The sequence below is a fragment of the Equus caballus genome, chromosome 16 (genome assembly GCF_041296265.1).
Source record: "Equus caballus isolate H_3958 breed thoroughbred chromosome 16, TB-T2T, whole genome shotgun sequence".
Classification (NCBI taxonomy): domain Eukaryota; kingdom Metazoa; phylum Chordata; class Mammalia; order Perissodactyla; family Equidae; genus Equus; species Equus caballus.
This window is the reverse complement of record NC_091699.1, coordinates 18,214,724-18,230,100: the sequence shown is the minus strand read 5'-3', so window position 1 is coordinate 18,230,100 and position 15,377 is coordinate 18,214,724. Positions and strand designations below refer to the sequence as shown.

The 15,377-nt window shown below is 56.2% G+C and overlaps 2 protein-coding genes across 6 annotated transcripts in view; one reads left to right on the top strand and one right to left on the bottom strand.

The window, feature by feature from the left end:
• Positions 1 to 5,093, top strand: part of CRELD1 (cysteine rich with EGF like domains 1) — an 8,235-nt gene extending 3,142 nt beyond the window's left edge. For 3 of the 4 annotated variants that reach the window (XM_023619997.2, XM_001915434.5, XM_023619996.2), the window contains 8 exons: positions 488 to 598; positions 915 to 1,006; positions 1,678 to 1,854; positions 1,936 to 2,031; positions 2,914 to 2,997; positions 3,176 to 3,271; positions 3,492 to 3,626; positions 4,422 to 5,093. In XM_023619997.2, coding sequence (XP_023475765.1) covers positions 488 to 598; positions 915 to 1,006; positions 1,678 to 1,854; positions 1,936 to 2,031; positions 2,914 to 2,997; positions 3,176 to 3,271; positions 3,492 to 3,626; positions 4,422 to 4,636 — 1,006 coding nt within the window. In that variant the 3' untranslated portion in view covers positions 4,637 to 5,093. Of the gene's footprint in view, positions 1 to 487; positions 599 to 914; positions 1,007 to 1,677; positions 1,855 to 1,935; positions 2,032 to 2,913; positions 2,998 to 3,175; positions 3,272 to 3,491; positions 3,631 to 3,783; positions 4,035 to 4,421 lie in introns of those variants that run through there. The other variant, XM_070238467.1, reaches the window with a different exon arrangement.
• PRRT3 (proline rich transmembrane protein 3) lies at positions 2,388 to 12,929 on the bottom strand. Of its 2 annotated transcripts, none has more exons than XM_023619982.2 (4): positions 12,477 to 12,929; positions 8,698 to 9,775; positions 8,329 to 8,484; positions 2,388 to 7,733 (listed from the first exon to the last, which is right to left on the bottom strand). In XM_023619982.2, the coding sequence occupies exons 2-4, from the start codon at positions 9,740 to 9,742 to the stop codon at positions 5,980 to 5,982; spliced, it is 2,955 nt and encodes a 984-aa protein (XP_023475750.1). In that variant the 5' UTR covers positions 9,743 to 9,775; positions 12,477 to 12,929; the 3' UTR covers positions 2,388 to 5,979. The 2 variants fall into 2 exon arrangements, with proteins under 2 accessions (XP_023475750.1, XP_070094548.1); XM_070238447.1 differs by having other exon boundaries at positions 12,312 to 12,485.
• Between the last annotated feature and the right edge of the window lie 2,448 nt (positions 12,930 to 15,377).

The following is a 15,377-nucleotide window of genomic DNA, read 5'->3' as shown; positions in this document are numbered from 1 at the left end:
ATTCCTGAGTCGTGTGGTGATCCCATGTTTACCTTATTGAGGTGCTGCCACACTGTTTTCCATAGTAACTGCACCATTTTTCATTCCCACCTGCAGTGTAGGAGGGTTCCAATTTCTCCACATCCTCGCCAGTACTTGTTATGTGGTATGTTTTTCCTCACATCTCCCCAGCAAAGGGTGTTATGTTCCATTGTGCAGGTGCAGGATGTATCTTAGAACTGCAGGGGAAGTATTGTCCCCATTTTACAGATAAGAAAACAGAGGTGTGAGAGAGGTTGAGAGACTTGCCCAAGGTCACACAACTAGAGTTGAACCCCTCATTTGGGAGGTCTGACTCTCAAAACCAATACCTCTTCCATTACCCCCATGGCCTTTCTTTTGACATTGTCTTGGCCCCAGGAGGGGTGGGAGAGGGGGAGAGGAGACCTTAAGGAGGGTGGTGGGTGGAGTGGAGCGTGTTCCCACCACCCCCGCCCTCTCTGGTCAGTGAGACCCGCCTGGTAGAGGTGCTTGAGAGCGTGTGCAGCAAGTCGGACTTCGAGTGCCATCGCCTGCTGGAGCTGAGTGAGGAGCTGGTGGAGAGCTGGTGGTTTCACAAGTGAGCTATGTGGGGGCCTTCCCGGGGAGGGGGCCACAGCAGGGCCTGGTGGTAAAGCAGGGGGTCACATGCTAGGGGCCATGTCCTGGTTTGGTTCCTTCTCCCAAACCCGGATCTGCTAAGGACTTGCTGGGGGACCCAAGCTCTCACTCTGAGCTTGTTTCCCCCTCTGCCAAATGGGGAAAGGGCGTTGGTCAGGTGGCCTTGCGGTCTTATGCCCAAGATGGGTTGTATCACAGATTCTGTGGGAGGTTGCGGGGGGCAGCACCTCTGCCAGTGTCTCAGCCCCCCTCACTCTCACTTCCCCCCGCCTCAGGCAGCAGGAAGCTCCAGACCTCTTCCAGTGGCTCTGCTCTGATTCCCTGAAGCTCTGCTGCCCCTCAGGCACCTTTGGGCCCTCCTGCGTTCGTGAGTTTTTCAGGTTCCTCTTAGGGGATGAGAGGGGACTGCTGAGGCCAGGGATCCAGTCCTGGCTCTGCTGCTAGCTGGCTGCGTGAGCTCAGGCTGCTCAGATAGCTTCTCTGGACCTCAGTTCTTGCCTGCACACAGAGCTGGTGAGATGAGTGAATCAGTGGGAAAGGGCTCTGAGAAAAGATAAGGGGCTAGACTGAGTCAGATGTGGCAGTGGTTTCATCATATATTTGAGAAGTGCCCCACCCTCCCCCCGCCCCCAGTGCCCATGCCTGTATCAGACCAGACCCCACCTCCTGGACTAAGGTGGGATCCTAGGGATGGGCGGGTGCTGCCCTGCAGCCCCATTGTCACCACCGTTTTCTGCACATAGTCTTGAGGCAGGAGCTGGACTTACTACCAACCGTTTTTAGAAAAATCTCTCCAGAAGCTGCAGATAAAGAGTTAGCAACAAAGATGGTCAGTTCAGTCTTTATAAAAGATTTGTAAATAACCTAATTGTTCCACAGTGGGGTACTGGTTAAGTAAATTTCATACCGTTTTATGACAAAATATTATGTTGCCATTAAAATTGTTTTCTCTCCAAAAATGTTTAACGACATGGGGAAAATATTCTCTCTGTACAAGATTGTATTTACGATCTCACCTGGTTTGGTGTCTGCCCACAGCCTGTCCTGGGGGCGCAGAGAGGCCCTGTGGCGGCTACGGGAAGTGTGAAGGGGAAGGGACTCGAGGGGGCAGCGGGCACTGTGACTGCCAGGCCGGCTACGGGGGTGAGGCCTGTGGCCAGTGCGGCCTCGGCTACTTTGAGGCGGAGCGCAACGCCAGCCATCTGGTATGTTCGGGTAGGTAGCCAAGGGGCACGGTGCTGGGCAGGGGAGTGGGGTGCCTGCTTGCCCATCCTCATCCTTCCCCATTCCACTCAGCTTGTTTTGGCCCCTGCGCCCGCTGTTCGGGACCTGAGGAATCAAACTGTTTACAATGCAAGAAGGGCTGGGCCCTGCATCACCTCAAGTGTGTAGGTAAGTGGGGCCCTGCCCTAGGTCTGGGGAGGTGGGCAGGGGCCTGGGCTTGGTCCCCCATCAACACACGCATCTCTGGGCTAGACCAACACAGTCCCCATCTTCATGGAGATCTCAGCCTGGTTGGGAAGGTAGAAGGTAACCAAGGGCTTACAGTACAGACTGATCTTTACACAGTGAGATGTCCCTGCTCCAGCTCGGTGGTGGGGAGTCAGGAAAGACTTCTTTGAGGAGGTGTCTCTTAGACCACACCTAGAATATTGAGGAAGGGTTAGCCAGGGGAATGAGGACGCCATTTATATAGATCAGGGTCAAGGCCAAGCTGCTGTAACAAAAAGATTTGCAAAGACTGTGGCTTAAAGAACAGAGAGGTTTATTTTTATCTCACATCACAGTTTCAAAGCGTGGTCTGGGCTGGCAGGGAAGCTCTGCTTGTCACAGTCATCCAAGGACGCAGATTCCTTCTATGTTCCTGTGCAGTCGTCTCCTTGGATGTTGTCTTCATGGTTGAGGCTGGGTCACGGGCACCTCCGTGTTCCATGACCTGGCACTCGGGAAGTAAGAAAGGGAATAAGTGCATGGGAGAGTCCAAGGCCGTTGTTCTAAGGCCAAGCTAAAAGTGGAGCACATCACTTCTGTTTACATCCTGTTGGCCCGAACTCAGTCAAAGGCCACCCTTAGCTGCAAGGCAGATTGTCAAATGGAGGCTGTAGCTGGGCAGCCCGGAGTCCCGCTGCACCTCTGCATCCGTGTGGGTGGACAGCCTGCAGTCTCTGCCACACCCTGGGGGCCTGGGCAAGTCCATTCCCCAACAGCTCTGGCCTCAGCTTCCCTGTTAGTGAATCAGGGATTGAAATCCCCACCCCGCTGGCCTCTCCGCAGACATCGACGAGTGTGGCACAGAGCGAGCCAGCTGTGGAGCTGACCAGTTCTGTGTGAACACGGAGGGCTCCTACGAATGCCGAGGTGAGCGTCCACTCCTGCAGAAGAGGGGGTGTGGGGAGGGCAGGAGGAGCTGCTCCACACCTCTCCCCCCAAACCTGTGCCTTCTCAGGCACCAGAATCCCCCCAGGCAGCTTCTGGAGCAGGGCTTCTTCCTGGACCTAAGGGCAGCCCTTGCCCTTGTCTCCTCTCCCTTCTCCAGATTGTGCCAAGGCCTGCCTGGGCTGCATGGGCGCAGGGCCAGGCCGCTGCAAGAAGTGTAGCCCTGGCTACCAGCAGGTGGGCTCCAAGTGTCTCGGTGAGTTTCCTGCCACTGGGCCCAGGCAAACTTGGAGTGCCTTGCCCACCATGAATTGAGAGGGGCTGGAATCTGGCCAGGGCAGAGGAAGGAAGGGGAGGTGGAATGTTGCCTGGGCCAGGGCAGAGGGGAGTGTCAGGATGTGGGCAAGATGGAGTCAGGGGTGCTGCAGGTGCTTCCCTGGCAGTCAGGGCTCTGACCCCACCCTCACTCCCTCAAGATGTGGACGAGTGTGAGACCGAGGTATGTCCAGGAGAGAACGAGCAGTGTGAGAACATCGAGGGCAGTTACCGCTGCGTCTGTACCCAGGGCTACAAACAGATTGAAGGTGTCTGTGTGAAGGAGCAGATCCCAGGTGAGCCCCCTCATGGCCCCCAGAACCCTGGAGAAGGGAGGTCCTCATCCGGGGGAGGGCCAGCAAGCCCCTTCTCCAGTTAACTGCAGGCCCTGCTCCCCGCCACCAGCCCCCATGAGGCTGCACTGAGACCCAGACCTGACACCTGATCTCCAAGCTGGCTTTTGGTAGCCTCACACATCCTGGGGTATAAAGGAAATCGGACTTGGTGTCAAATCACTCTGCACCCTGAAGCCTCTTTCCCTATGTGTCCAGTGGGACCAGTCCTTTCCCTGGGCCACAGACTATTGTAAGCCAGGGGTTTGGAGAGATGAAGGACAATCGCAGTGATGACAAGAGTGACTACTTCCACAGCTCTTACCGTGTGTCAGACACTGTTCCAAGCATGTTGCACGTATTAACACATTTCACCCCTAAAACAAATCCAATTCTGTGGGTACTGTTCTCATCCCCATTTTATACAGTGGAAACGGATGCAGAGGGATGAAGCGGCTTGCCCAGGGCCATGTGGCAAGCAGGTTGCAGAGCTGGGAGTCGAACTCAGGCAGCCGGGCTCTAGAGCTGAGCTAGTCCACGTAACACGCTCTGTCCCGACTCGCCTACCTCGTGGCCTTGGGCAAACCTCTTCACCTCTCTGAGCCTCAGTTTCCCATTTAGTGAGACAGGGATAATACCAGCCCCTCTTGGAGTTCTCAGTAGTAAATGACATCGCATGCTGGCATGCGGGGGGATGCCCAGGTGTGTGGGAGGCTCCAGGAACCGTGGGGAGTGACAGGTGCTTCCCTGGCTCCTCAGAGTCGGCAGGCTTCTTCTCGGAGATGACAGAGGATGAGCTGGTGGTGCTGCAGCAGATGTTCTTCGGCGTCATCATCTGCGCACTGGCCACGCTGGCCGCCAAGGGCGACTTGGTCTTCACAGCCATCTTCATCGGGGCTGTGGCGGCCATGACTGGTTACTGGTTGTCAGAGCGCAGTGACCGTGTGCTGGAGGGCTTCATCAAGGGCAGATAATCCTGCCACACCTGCAGGCTCTCCTCCCACCCAGGCTGCCCCTGAGGTCGGGCCTCTCTCCAGCCTGGACACTTGGGGCAGCTTGCTTTATTGTTGAGAGTGGGGTAAGCACCCACTACCCACCTTCTGGAGCAGCCCAGGCCCCCAGGCCTGGGCAGGTGAGGCCCCTGGTATGAGAAAGGAGCCCTAAAGGTGGATGTCGTGAGATCTAGGCCTGGTGGCATGTGGCAGGCTTCCCACTGTGTGTGAATTTTTAAAAAGAAAAGTGTCTCTTTGTGGTGGCTGCTCATGAGCTTTGGCCCCTGCCCAGGATGAGGGGGGTCCCTGCTGGGGTGGGCCCATTACAGCCCCTCCTGCCAGCTGCATGCCACCAGCTCCTGTTCTGAACTCCCCGCCCCCCCCCAGCCACCAATTTATTTATTCATCTCAGGAAATAAAGGTCTTGGAAAATGGAGAAGCTTGTCTGACTAGCCCCCTCCCAACCCCAGGGGCTGGGCTAAGCTCCTGAGAGCTCCGCCTACTGCCCCCTTGGGGAAGTTTTCTGAAACCCTGGGAAATTGGGGGCTACCCTGAGGGAGGAGCAGTAGAGGGCAGAGGAGAGGCGTGGCCCTGAAGCAGTATCAGGAGAAGGGGAATGGAGGAACCAGGCTTAGGAGTGGAACTTTCTGGGTTCAGTACCAGCTATCATTTGCCAAAGGATCCTGGACAAATGACTTCCGTCTCTGAACTTCATTCTTCTCTTGTCTAAAATGGCCACGAAAATGCTTCCCACTCAGGCTTAATATGAGAACTAAGTAAACTGATGAATGTGAAGAGCCGAAGACAGTGCACAACAGATAAATGTTCCATAAAATATTTCTAACGCCGCCAAGGGTTGAGTGCCCTTTCCTTTGGAAGTCCTGCCTCCCCTAAAGACACAGGACTTGGAATCCTTGTGGGGCGGGGCCTCCTGCCTCTCCGCTGAGCAGGATCCTGGCGTGGCCAGAGGGAGGCAGGAGCCAAGTCCTAAGGGTTTATTTCTTTGGCACAAAGAGGACGGTCAGTCTGGACAAGCGAGCCTTCTCTCTCCACACGACGGAGTCTGGAGGGGTGTTGGGGCACCTGAATCTCGCTCCCCATACCCAAATCTGTGCATGTCCACCCTGTATTCCGCGTAAGTCACGGCCTCTGTGCAAAATACCCGCTGAAAAAAATAGATATTTAAAAAACAAAAAACAGAGTGGGTTCACGCCCGGCTGTCTCCGGGGCTGGAGTCAGGCGGAAGCCCGGGAATGCCAGTTTTTCAAGGTCCCAGTCGGCCATGCCCTACAGGCATCGGGGGCGGGGCCTTGGCCCCGGACCCCTCAGAGCTCGATGGTGTCACTGGAGGCGCTGCGGGAGTCCCCGGGCTTGCAGCGAGGCTGGACCTCAGTCGGGGGTTCCCCAGGCGGGGCGGGAGCAGGGGCGGGGGCAAGCAGTAGGTGCACCGTGCTGGGCAGCTCCTCCAAGGGCAGACTGTCCAACGACGACAGACCGTGGCGCCACGGGTTCCAGCTGATCTTGAGCGAGCCCCGGGAGAAGCTGTCCGCTGAGCTGCCGGAGGCCCCCGCGTCGGGCTCGTCGGCTACGTGTGGTGGGACCGGCCCGCGCACGCGCACGTCGCTGAGCGACCGGCAGCGGCCGCGGAGGAGCGCGGAGCCCGCGCCGTCGAGCTCGGCGTCGGGGTGGCTGCCCCGGCGCGGCCGCAGCACGCTCCCGGGCGGCGGGGAGGCCAGGCCGCGCAGGCCGCAGCGCCGGAACACGCTGTCTCGCACCAAGTGCTCTCGGAAGAGCGCGGCGTCGATGCTGCGGCTCAGGTTGATGGGCGACGGCGGCCGCAGGTCCAGCTCGCTCATCGACGGCGCCGGCCCCACGCTGCTGCGGGACAGTCCCGGGCCACCCTGGGCACCGCGGCCCAGCGACGCAGCCGAGCCCCAGGCGGCCGAACTGGGCGTGGCCGGCGGCCCCCCCTCCGCTGGGTTGCGGATGAGGCTCTTGCTGATGTCCAAGCCGCCTGCGCCGACGCCACTGGGTCCCGCATAGCAGTTGTTGGGTCGCTCGGGCACCTCGCTCTTGCCTGAGGGCGTGGGGCACGCCAGGCGCAGCAGCTTAGCCCAGCAAGCGTGCTCCGTGGGCGGCCTGGGCCGCGCGGCGGCCACGGCGGCCAGCGCCAAGGCGAGCGCCCACGTCAGCTCCAGCAGGCGCAGCCAGAAGTGGACGCCCCACCAGGCCCAGGAGAAGCGGCCCACCCGGCCTGGGCCCGGGTACAGCCAGAGCGCGGCCGCCAGCTGCAAGCCGCTGGCCAGCAGCCCCAGAGCGCCCGCCACGGCCAACAGCCGCGGGCCCGGGCTGGCATCCCAGCCCCGCGGCCCGTCCAGCAGGCGGCGACGGCACAGGCAGAGCGTGCCCAGAGCCACCGTCGCGCCCCAGGCGCACGATAAGCCCTGGGCCAGGAGGTTGAACGCAGGCCTCGCGGACAGCAGGTCTGTGGTGAGCAAGCCCACACCGTGCGCCAAGGCCAGCGCTCCCAGCAGGACCGGGTTCTGTAGCTGCGGTGGCAGCCCGGCGCCCAGGCCGAGCAGGGTCAGGGCGGCCAGCGCGGTGAGCAGCAAGGGGAAGGGCAGGTTGTAGAGCACCAGGCCGGCGCGTAAGCCCAGCCGTGCCTGCGAGCCGTACGGGTCAGCGAGCATGTAGGCGGATCGCAGCCCCGACGCCACGAGCACCAGCACCGCCGCCACCAGGGCTAGCCGGGGGCCTGCAGGGGCGGCTGCCAGCGAGGCCAGTGCCAACAAAGCGGGCAGCAGGAAGAGCACCCCCACCCCATAGACGTGCAGCTCCCAGGAAAAGCTCAGCACCCGCCGCAGGGGACCCCAGCGCAGGGGGGGTGCGGTGGCGTTGGCCGGGGGGCTGGAGGCTGGGGCTGATGCCATGGAGCTGGCTGAGGGCTCCGGAGGGGGTGGCTGGCCCAGGGCCCGCTGCGTGGTAACCCGAATGAGGCCCCGGCGTGACGTCGAGGGGGCCTGGACTGGGGGTGCTGGGGGATGGCTTTGGGGGCGCCCGGGCCACTCCTCGGCTTCATCTGCAATAATAACAATATTAAAATCGCCCTTGGAAAAGTGTTTTTGATTCTCCATCATTCTCTAGTGTGGTGGGCCAGTTATTTAACTTTCCCAAGCGCGTCTGTAAAATGGGGATGGTAGCAGCACCTACCTGACCGGGCTGTGATGAGGATTAAATGTTTAGCATAGCGCCCAACACCCGATAAGAGTTACATGGATGTGAGCTATCATTTTTATTAATAATGTAGCAGCAGTTCTCAATGTGGGCTGCGTATCAATCACCTGGAGACCAGCGGAATCAGAATTCCTTGGGATGGGGTCTGGGCCTTGGGATTTTTAAAAAGCTCCTCCAGTGATCCGTGGCAGTTGGAGAATCACTGCACTAAATATACCCATGATACACTGAAGAACATTCTAGCCCCAAAAGGGCAAATGACTTCTCCTAGAGTACCCAGTGAGTATTCGTTTATTATCCTAAGTGGTTTGAAGGAGGTCCTGGCTAATTCCTTTAAGAAGGTGTTTGTCTCCATTCACTCCCCGTGCCCATAGACACTTCACACAGGTTCTTAGTTCTTAGAGTACCCGCTCTCCCCAAACCCCCAGCCATGCCCTCACCTGGCTGCAGGGCCCCCATGGGGCTCTCTGTTCGGTTGGTAGCTGGGCCAGGGTCCGAGGGGTCAGGGATGAGGGACTTGGGGGTACCTGGGGCCTCCACTGCTCCTCTCACCCGCTGGGGGGAGATGGGGTCTGCTCCGTTCATTGCTGCTATCGCTGAAATAACAAAAGCAGTCATCACTTTGCCTGATCCTCCAGCAGTCCCCAAAGTCTAATCCCCCAGGAGGGAGGCCCCAGCACCCTCATTTCCTCAGAATGAGGAAAACGGGACGCAGAGGGACCAGAGGTCACACAGAAGCTGAGGCATGCAGCTGCCCTGGACCACTGCCTCCTCCCAGCCCCGCTCGGCACTTTCACTTTGATACCCACCTGGCTTGGGCTGACCATCGGGAGTCTCTGAGGCTGGGGGATCTGAGGGCTGGGGTCCTGGTGAGCCCGTGACATCAGGGAGGTCAGCCTGCTTGGGCGAGGGACTTGGAAAACCGACTTCCCAGGTCTCCTCACCTCCAGCCTTCTTGGGGAGCTCAACTGGCAGCTCCTCATTAGGGGGAAGGCTTTTGGCCACTGCCAGGTCTGGCTGGGACCCAGGCTCCTGAGAGGATGCCACCTCAACTGGGGATACTGAGCCAACATCAGAGGCTGCTGGATCCTGCTGGCTGAAGAGGGGACCTCGAGCTGCCTCCTGGAAGCCCTCCTCTCCCTCACCCTGTTCTTCCAGCACCGGCCTCCTGATGGTGCCCGAGTGGGGCACGAGAGTGTGGAGAGGGCCCTGGGAGTCCGAGGGGGACATCTCTGAGAGCCGAGTCTTGGCTTTGGCCACCAGACCCTCATCTCTAGGGGGCTGCCTTCCCAACTGGCCCCCAGGCCCCCCTGGGGAGGGAGGAACTGTGGCTACCCCAAGTTGGAGTCTGGGAGTTGTGGAGATGAAAGTAAGATGCGGGGGGCCCACTGGGTGGGGGGCTGGTGCTTCCTGCTCCATAGGCTCCTGTGAGTCAGGAGGTCCTGTCCAGCCCTGAGAACTTGGCCCTCGAGCCACCTGGAGGTCATCAGTTAGTGGGAGTCCTTCTCTCTGAGCCCCTTCGGCTGCTTTAGGTCCATGCAGGGCTGGGCCAAGGGGAGAGTCTGCAGGCCGCTCAGGCGCCTCCTCAGCAGTGACCTGGGGGATACTGGAGTCCCAGGGGCTCTCAACTCTGGGCTTCTCCCAGAGGAAGTTGAAGGCCTGGGGCTCTGTGCCAGCAGGACCCTTGGGGTGGGCTCCTGGGATCAGCTGTGGTTCCAAGTCCTCAAGTGGCCTGGGAAGGCCCCGGCCCAGGGCAGGGCCAGCGCCCAGGGACAGCAGAAGCAACAGTAGCAGGAGGCCACATACACGGCCCCACGGGCTGGGGGCCATGGTCCACTCTGATGCCTGGGCCATGAGCCCTCAACTTCCAGTCCTCACTGGATGAGCCTAAAAAAAGGAGAGGCGGGATGACATGTGAGGGCAGGGGGCTCCCCTGGCTGCCCCAAGGGGGCTGGTGGGAAAGAGAGAAGAGCCCTTCCCTGCCCCTTCCTGTTCAACCTCTTCCTGCTGCCCAGAGTGACCTTTTAAAACTGCATCTCTGGTCATGCCATTTGCCCTGCTTCGAAACCTTCAACGGCTCTCCAGGCCCTCAGGAGAGAATAAAAGCTCCTCTCCGGCCTTTCCAAGGCCACACCAGGCTGCTCACCTGTCCTCCAACCCCCTCTGGACTGTCCGACACCCCAGGCCTTTGCTGCTGCTGTTCCCTCAGCCTGGAATGCCCTCTCCTTTCTTCTTCACTTGCTGAAACCCTATTCTTGAAGGCCCAGCTCAAATGTCAGAGGGGGAGAGGGAGAGGCCACTGCCTTTGAGGAGGGACCAGCCTTGCCATTTCCTGGGTGAGTCACTTTACCTCCCTCTCCGCCTCGTGGTTTCCCATCAGTAGAATGGGTCTAAGGGTACTCCACTCAAAGGGGCTCTTATAAGGCCCTGAGGAGAAAGCAGTGAGCAAGACTGACAAGATTCCTGCCCTCACGGAGCTGGCATTCACGTAAGAGACAGACAGTGACTACTTTTAAATAACGTGAGCTATGAAGACGACAAAACAGGTTAAGACATAGAGGGACGGGGGCTACTTTACACAGGGGGGCCAGGAAGGCCTTTCTGAGCTGACATTTAAGCTAAAGGCTGAATGAGAAGAAGGAGCCAGACACCCGAAGATACGGGGGACAAGCATTTGGCAGATGGCACAGAAAGTGCAAAGGTCCCGAAGCAGGAATGAGCGAGGTGAGTTCAAGAAATGAGAAGGCACAGCAAATGAAGGAGCAAGTGGCCGAAGGAGATGAAATCAGGAAGGAGGTCACAAGGGGCCTTGCAAACTACATAAGGCACCTGGATTTGATTCTCTGCTTCATCACAGGAAGCCAACGAGATGTTAAGCATGGGAATGACAAGGTCTGAGAAGTGTTTTAAAAGAAGCAGAGAGGCCAGGGCAGAAATAAGATATGATGGTGGCTCGTTTTAGTTTAGACCTTTTTTTACCTGACGGCCCCTCCACCGCTTCCCGTCACCTGGTCACAGAGTGTAATAATCTCTTGTCACCCCCTGGTCCCCCATCCCCACCCCCCACCGGAGGCTCCTCAAGGGGTACATCTGCATCCTTCATTTCTTGTCTCCAGCCCCCCACATATGCCTGGGCCCAGGTGGATGTTCAATGAAGGTTCCTCTTCCTGAGAGTCCCCAGCAGAGCCAGGGAGGGACCCTCGGCCAGGAGAGGGGGGACAGCGGCTGTGAGAGCACGGCCTGGGTGTGCTCAGGGCCAGAGGCCTTGCTCCTTTGCTCTCTGGGAAGCAGCCGTGCCCAAAGCCCCCTGGCTCCTAACCCTCCGTGGCTCACAGACACCTTGAGAAGCGGAACTCCAGATGCAGGGGAGGGGGCTGGCGGGGGCGGTGACAGAGGTGAAGGGGATTACGGGGTACAAACTTCCAGTTATGAAATCCTAAGTCACGGGCAGGCAGTGGACAGCACAGGGAACATAGTCAATAACACTGTAACAACTTTGGATGGTGACAGATGGTTACTAGACTTGTCACAGTGCTCATTTTGTAATGTATATAAATGTCAAATCACTATATTGTACACCCAAAACTAATATAATATTTTATGTCAACTATAGTTCAATTAAAAAAATCTTCATGTGAAAAATGGTAAAAAAAAAAAAAGAACAAACAGAGAAAACTCCAGGCTCTCTCCCCAGGAAAATGCCCAGGTTCACCAAAGGTGTGGACGATTTCAGGGGGTTCAATGGCCCCTTAAACTCACCCCCCAAACCGAGTTTAGACTCTGCCTTAGAGCCTCAGTTCATTTCTCAAACATTCACCCAGCCCCATGCTCTGCTCTGGCCCAGGCTAGGTGCTGGGGACCCAAAGAGAAGCCTGGGGTCCAGTGTTGGGGTCGGGGGGAGCTGAGGGAAGGCCCGGGAGGCCACTGACACAGGTCCTGGTTAATGACAGTACTCCTGTGTCAGCTCTTCTGTGGCAAGCTTAACTGCATGTCCTCAATCTCACCCAAGCCTCCTAACGCAAGCAGGTGCGGCTATACCCATCTCATAGGGGAAGCAACCAAGGTTCAGAGAGGTTGAGCAACCTGCCCAAGGTCACACAGCCAGCACATAGCCATTCTAGAAGTTGTGAAACCTGCAGTGGCTCATCTTGCACAGGGAGTCGGAAAAGCTTTGCAGAGGAGGAGACAGTTGAGTTGGGCCTTCAATGATAAGCATATACCATCTGCTCACCGCCCCCAATCCAAAAGATGTAGGCATCTGCGGACAAGGAGGGGGCTGCCCAGCCCTGGGTTCCCGCTGCTGGAGAGATTTGGTGGGGGTGGGGGGTATCTCCCTGCTCCAGGGACTGGGGAGAGGCTGGCCTGGGGGCAGGGCGAGGGCCGCCGCAGGGCATCCTCCAGGAGCTGGTCCATCTCGGGTTACCTCTCCTCCTCGGTCTCTTCTCCCCTGGCTCTGCGCCTTCCCGCAGTGTCCAGGGTGGGGGTCGGCGCTGGTGCAGGCCCTGCCGCTCGCGCCCGAGAGGGGGGCTGCAGGCCATGCTCCCTGCCTGGGCCCCGCCATCGCCCCCTCCCTCGGCCAGCTCCTCACCTGGGCGCCACGCCGGCAGCCCCCGCGTTCACCTTGCGCGCGTCCCTGCAGCCGCTCGCCGCGCCGCATCCTCGGAGATGCTCAGACTTGGCTAACAGAGCCCGGCGCTGCCGATCGCCGAGCCCGCCCACAGGAGCTCCATCCCCGCTTAACCCTTTCCCCTTACGGGTGGATTCTCCTCCCGGTCGTGACCTCCCCTCTCTCAGAGATTCTCAGGGCAAAGAGCAGAACAGAGGTCACCTCCGAGGGATGTGGAAATCCCTTCCGCAGCATCCTTGAAAACGGGGCAGCTAATCTCTATTTGCATACCTCATGGGGACGGGGAGCTCACTTCCTTTAGAGCTTTAAACCTATATCCCTATAGGGCTATATAAAATACATGCATACCTATAGGTAAATCCTACCTACAGCTTGATATGTATCCTTCAGCTCTTTTTCAGTGCAGTCACATACGCATTTTAAATAGAAATGAGATCATACTGTACATATTCTTTAACTTGCCTTTTTCCCCTTCACTTTGCAATATATCCTGGCACATTTTCCTTGTAAATTTCTACAGATCCATCTCATTTCTTGTATTCACTGTTGAGAATTGCAGCATATGGTGCGCCTGTAATTTTTATTTATCCGGTCCCGGAGGTTGGACAAGCAGACTGTTTCTAGCATTTTGGTAGCAGGAATAATGAGGCAGGGACCATTCTCGCATAGACATCTTTGTGCACATGCACTAGTGTACCGATCAGATGATTTCCTACCCCAGGCATGGTTAGATCTGTGGGTCTGCACATTTTCAGGTCTGACAGACCATCAAAATGCTCCTGGTCCCTCTTTGGACAGCTCCCGCATACTAAATGTCCCCCACTGGGTTCAATACATTAAGAGAAATCCACACAAAGAATACACGTGGTCATTAAATATGACGTGGAAACTTTCATCTCATGGAGAAATTTCCAGGGTAGATTGTTGTTCATTTAACTTTCATTCATTCGAATTATGAAAATAATATATGCTAACTGTCCCAATTCAAGCAACACAGAAATGTTCAAAGAACCCATTAACAGTCTTACCTCTGCCTCTCCAACTCTGCCCCCAGACGTACCCACTGTTAACTCCTTACTGTTTCCTTGCTTATAAAAACATACATGTGCATGCATTTCTTTTTACAAAAATGAGCTCATACTATGCATATTACTCTATAACTTTGTTTTGCCTTAAGTGATAGATGTTGTAAACATTTTGAAGACAATACATATCTGCCCCACCCTTTTCTTTCAACTAGCTGCACACTATCACAAGGTGTGGACACTGTCATTTACTCGAACATTCCCTATTGATGGGCAATCAGCTGATTTGCAGCTTTTCTTTCCTACTAGAAACAATACTGCAATACACATCCTTACATGCCAGTACTTACCTGCTGAGACCCGGTTCTCTCAGACAGTTGTTGGTATGATCTCATTTTTGTTAATATCTGCCTGCCTATCTATCTGTCTATCTATCTATCTATCTATCTATCTATCTATCTATCTGTCTGTCTATCTATCCTATCCCTAAATATTAAAGGGTAAATAGTGGTTGCTGTGATTTTTATATAATTTTGCTTTTTTGTTTACCAATATTATACCCAACCATGTATTTCTTTTGTGATCAGAGATAAGAACAGTAAATGTTATCCAAAAAAGAAAGAAAATTCTTCCTCGGGTGGAGCTGAACTCTCCCTCCCAGTGTTTTCCTCCCTCTGGCTCTCACAGAAAAGCCACACCCAGCCCTCAGTCGTGTCTGACATGTTGCAGTTCGAAGCATGTTCAGTCCCTAACGGCCGATAAATAGTGGAGTCTGAATCCGGCTTTTCTGACTCCAGGAGAGAGTTCGAGCTTTTCCCATTTCACCAAATCATCTGAGCAGCTCTACTGTTTTCCTTGTGGGAACCTCTTCAGACTCATAAAGGCATCTCTCATTTCTCTAGAATCTTCCCCCTCCAGGTCAAACACTCCCAGTTCTCTCAGCCTTTCCTCGGAAGGACAGGATTTTGGACCCTCACCATTGTGATAGCTCTCCTCTGTCTGCTTCTTACCAGGTCAACAATCACTCTTGGAAAAAAGAGTATCACTCTTGGAACTGAACCCAGTTGGGAATAAAGCTGAACTTTCACCTCCCCTTTCTTAGATCCTACTCCTCCATTAATATGGCCTCACAGTGAATTAATATTTCCGGCAGCCACTTCACTTTGGTGCCAATATTGATCTACTAGCTCCTCCCCATCTCTTTGTGGGCAGTTGGCTTCTTGACCCTCAATGTAGCATTCTACGTTTGTTGTTTATTTTATCTTGTTAGATCCAGCCAGTTGTTCTGATCTTATGGCACGTTATCTGGATCCTGGTTCTATATAGAATAAATAATTGGCATTTGGGGGCATTGTCCAAGATCCCTTTCTCTTCCTGACAGCATCCTAATTTTGGGGGGGACCTGTGTCTTTTCCCCCATGGGCAGTCTTGGTGGGAGGGCAGTTCTAGGGGCCCACTCCAGATGCTGAGGGGTCCAGATCCCTCCTCTCATTGTTTCCTGTGAACTCTCTGGTGAGTCTCCTTTGGAGATGCTGAGATTCCCCGAGCAGGCTCAGAGCTGGCCTGGCTCCCTTCCTCAGTTTCCCTCGAGGAGGGTGGGATGTGTATGCTAGGAGCACCCATTCGTGCCCCTGCAGCCTCACTGGCCTGATGGTGCCAAACCCCCCAGTCCACGCAGGATCATCCAGCTGCTCCCTGGCTGCCCCCTTTGGAGGCAGGAGCCCCAATCCCATTGTGTTTCCAAACCATCAACAGCTAGGGGTTTTGAGATTCCAGACAGAGGCACGAGAAATTATGATCCCTTCGGCCAGAGGCCAAGATAAAAGCTGATCTTGCG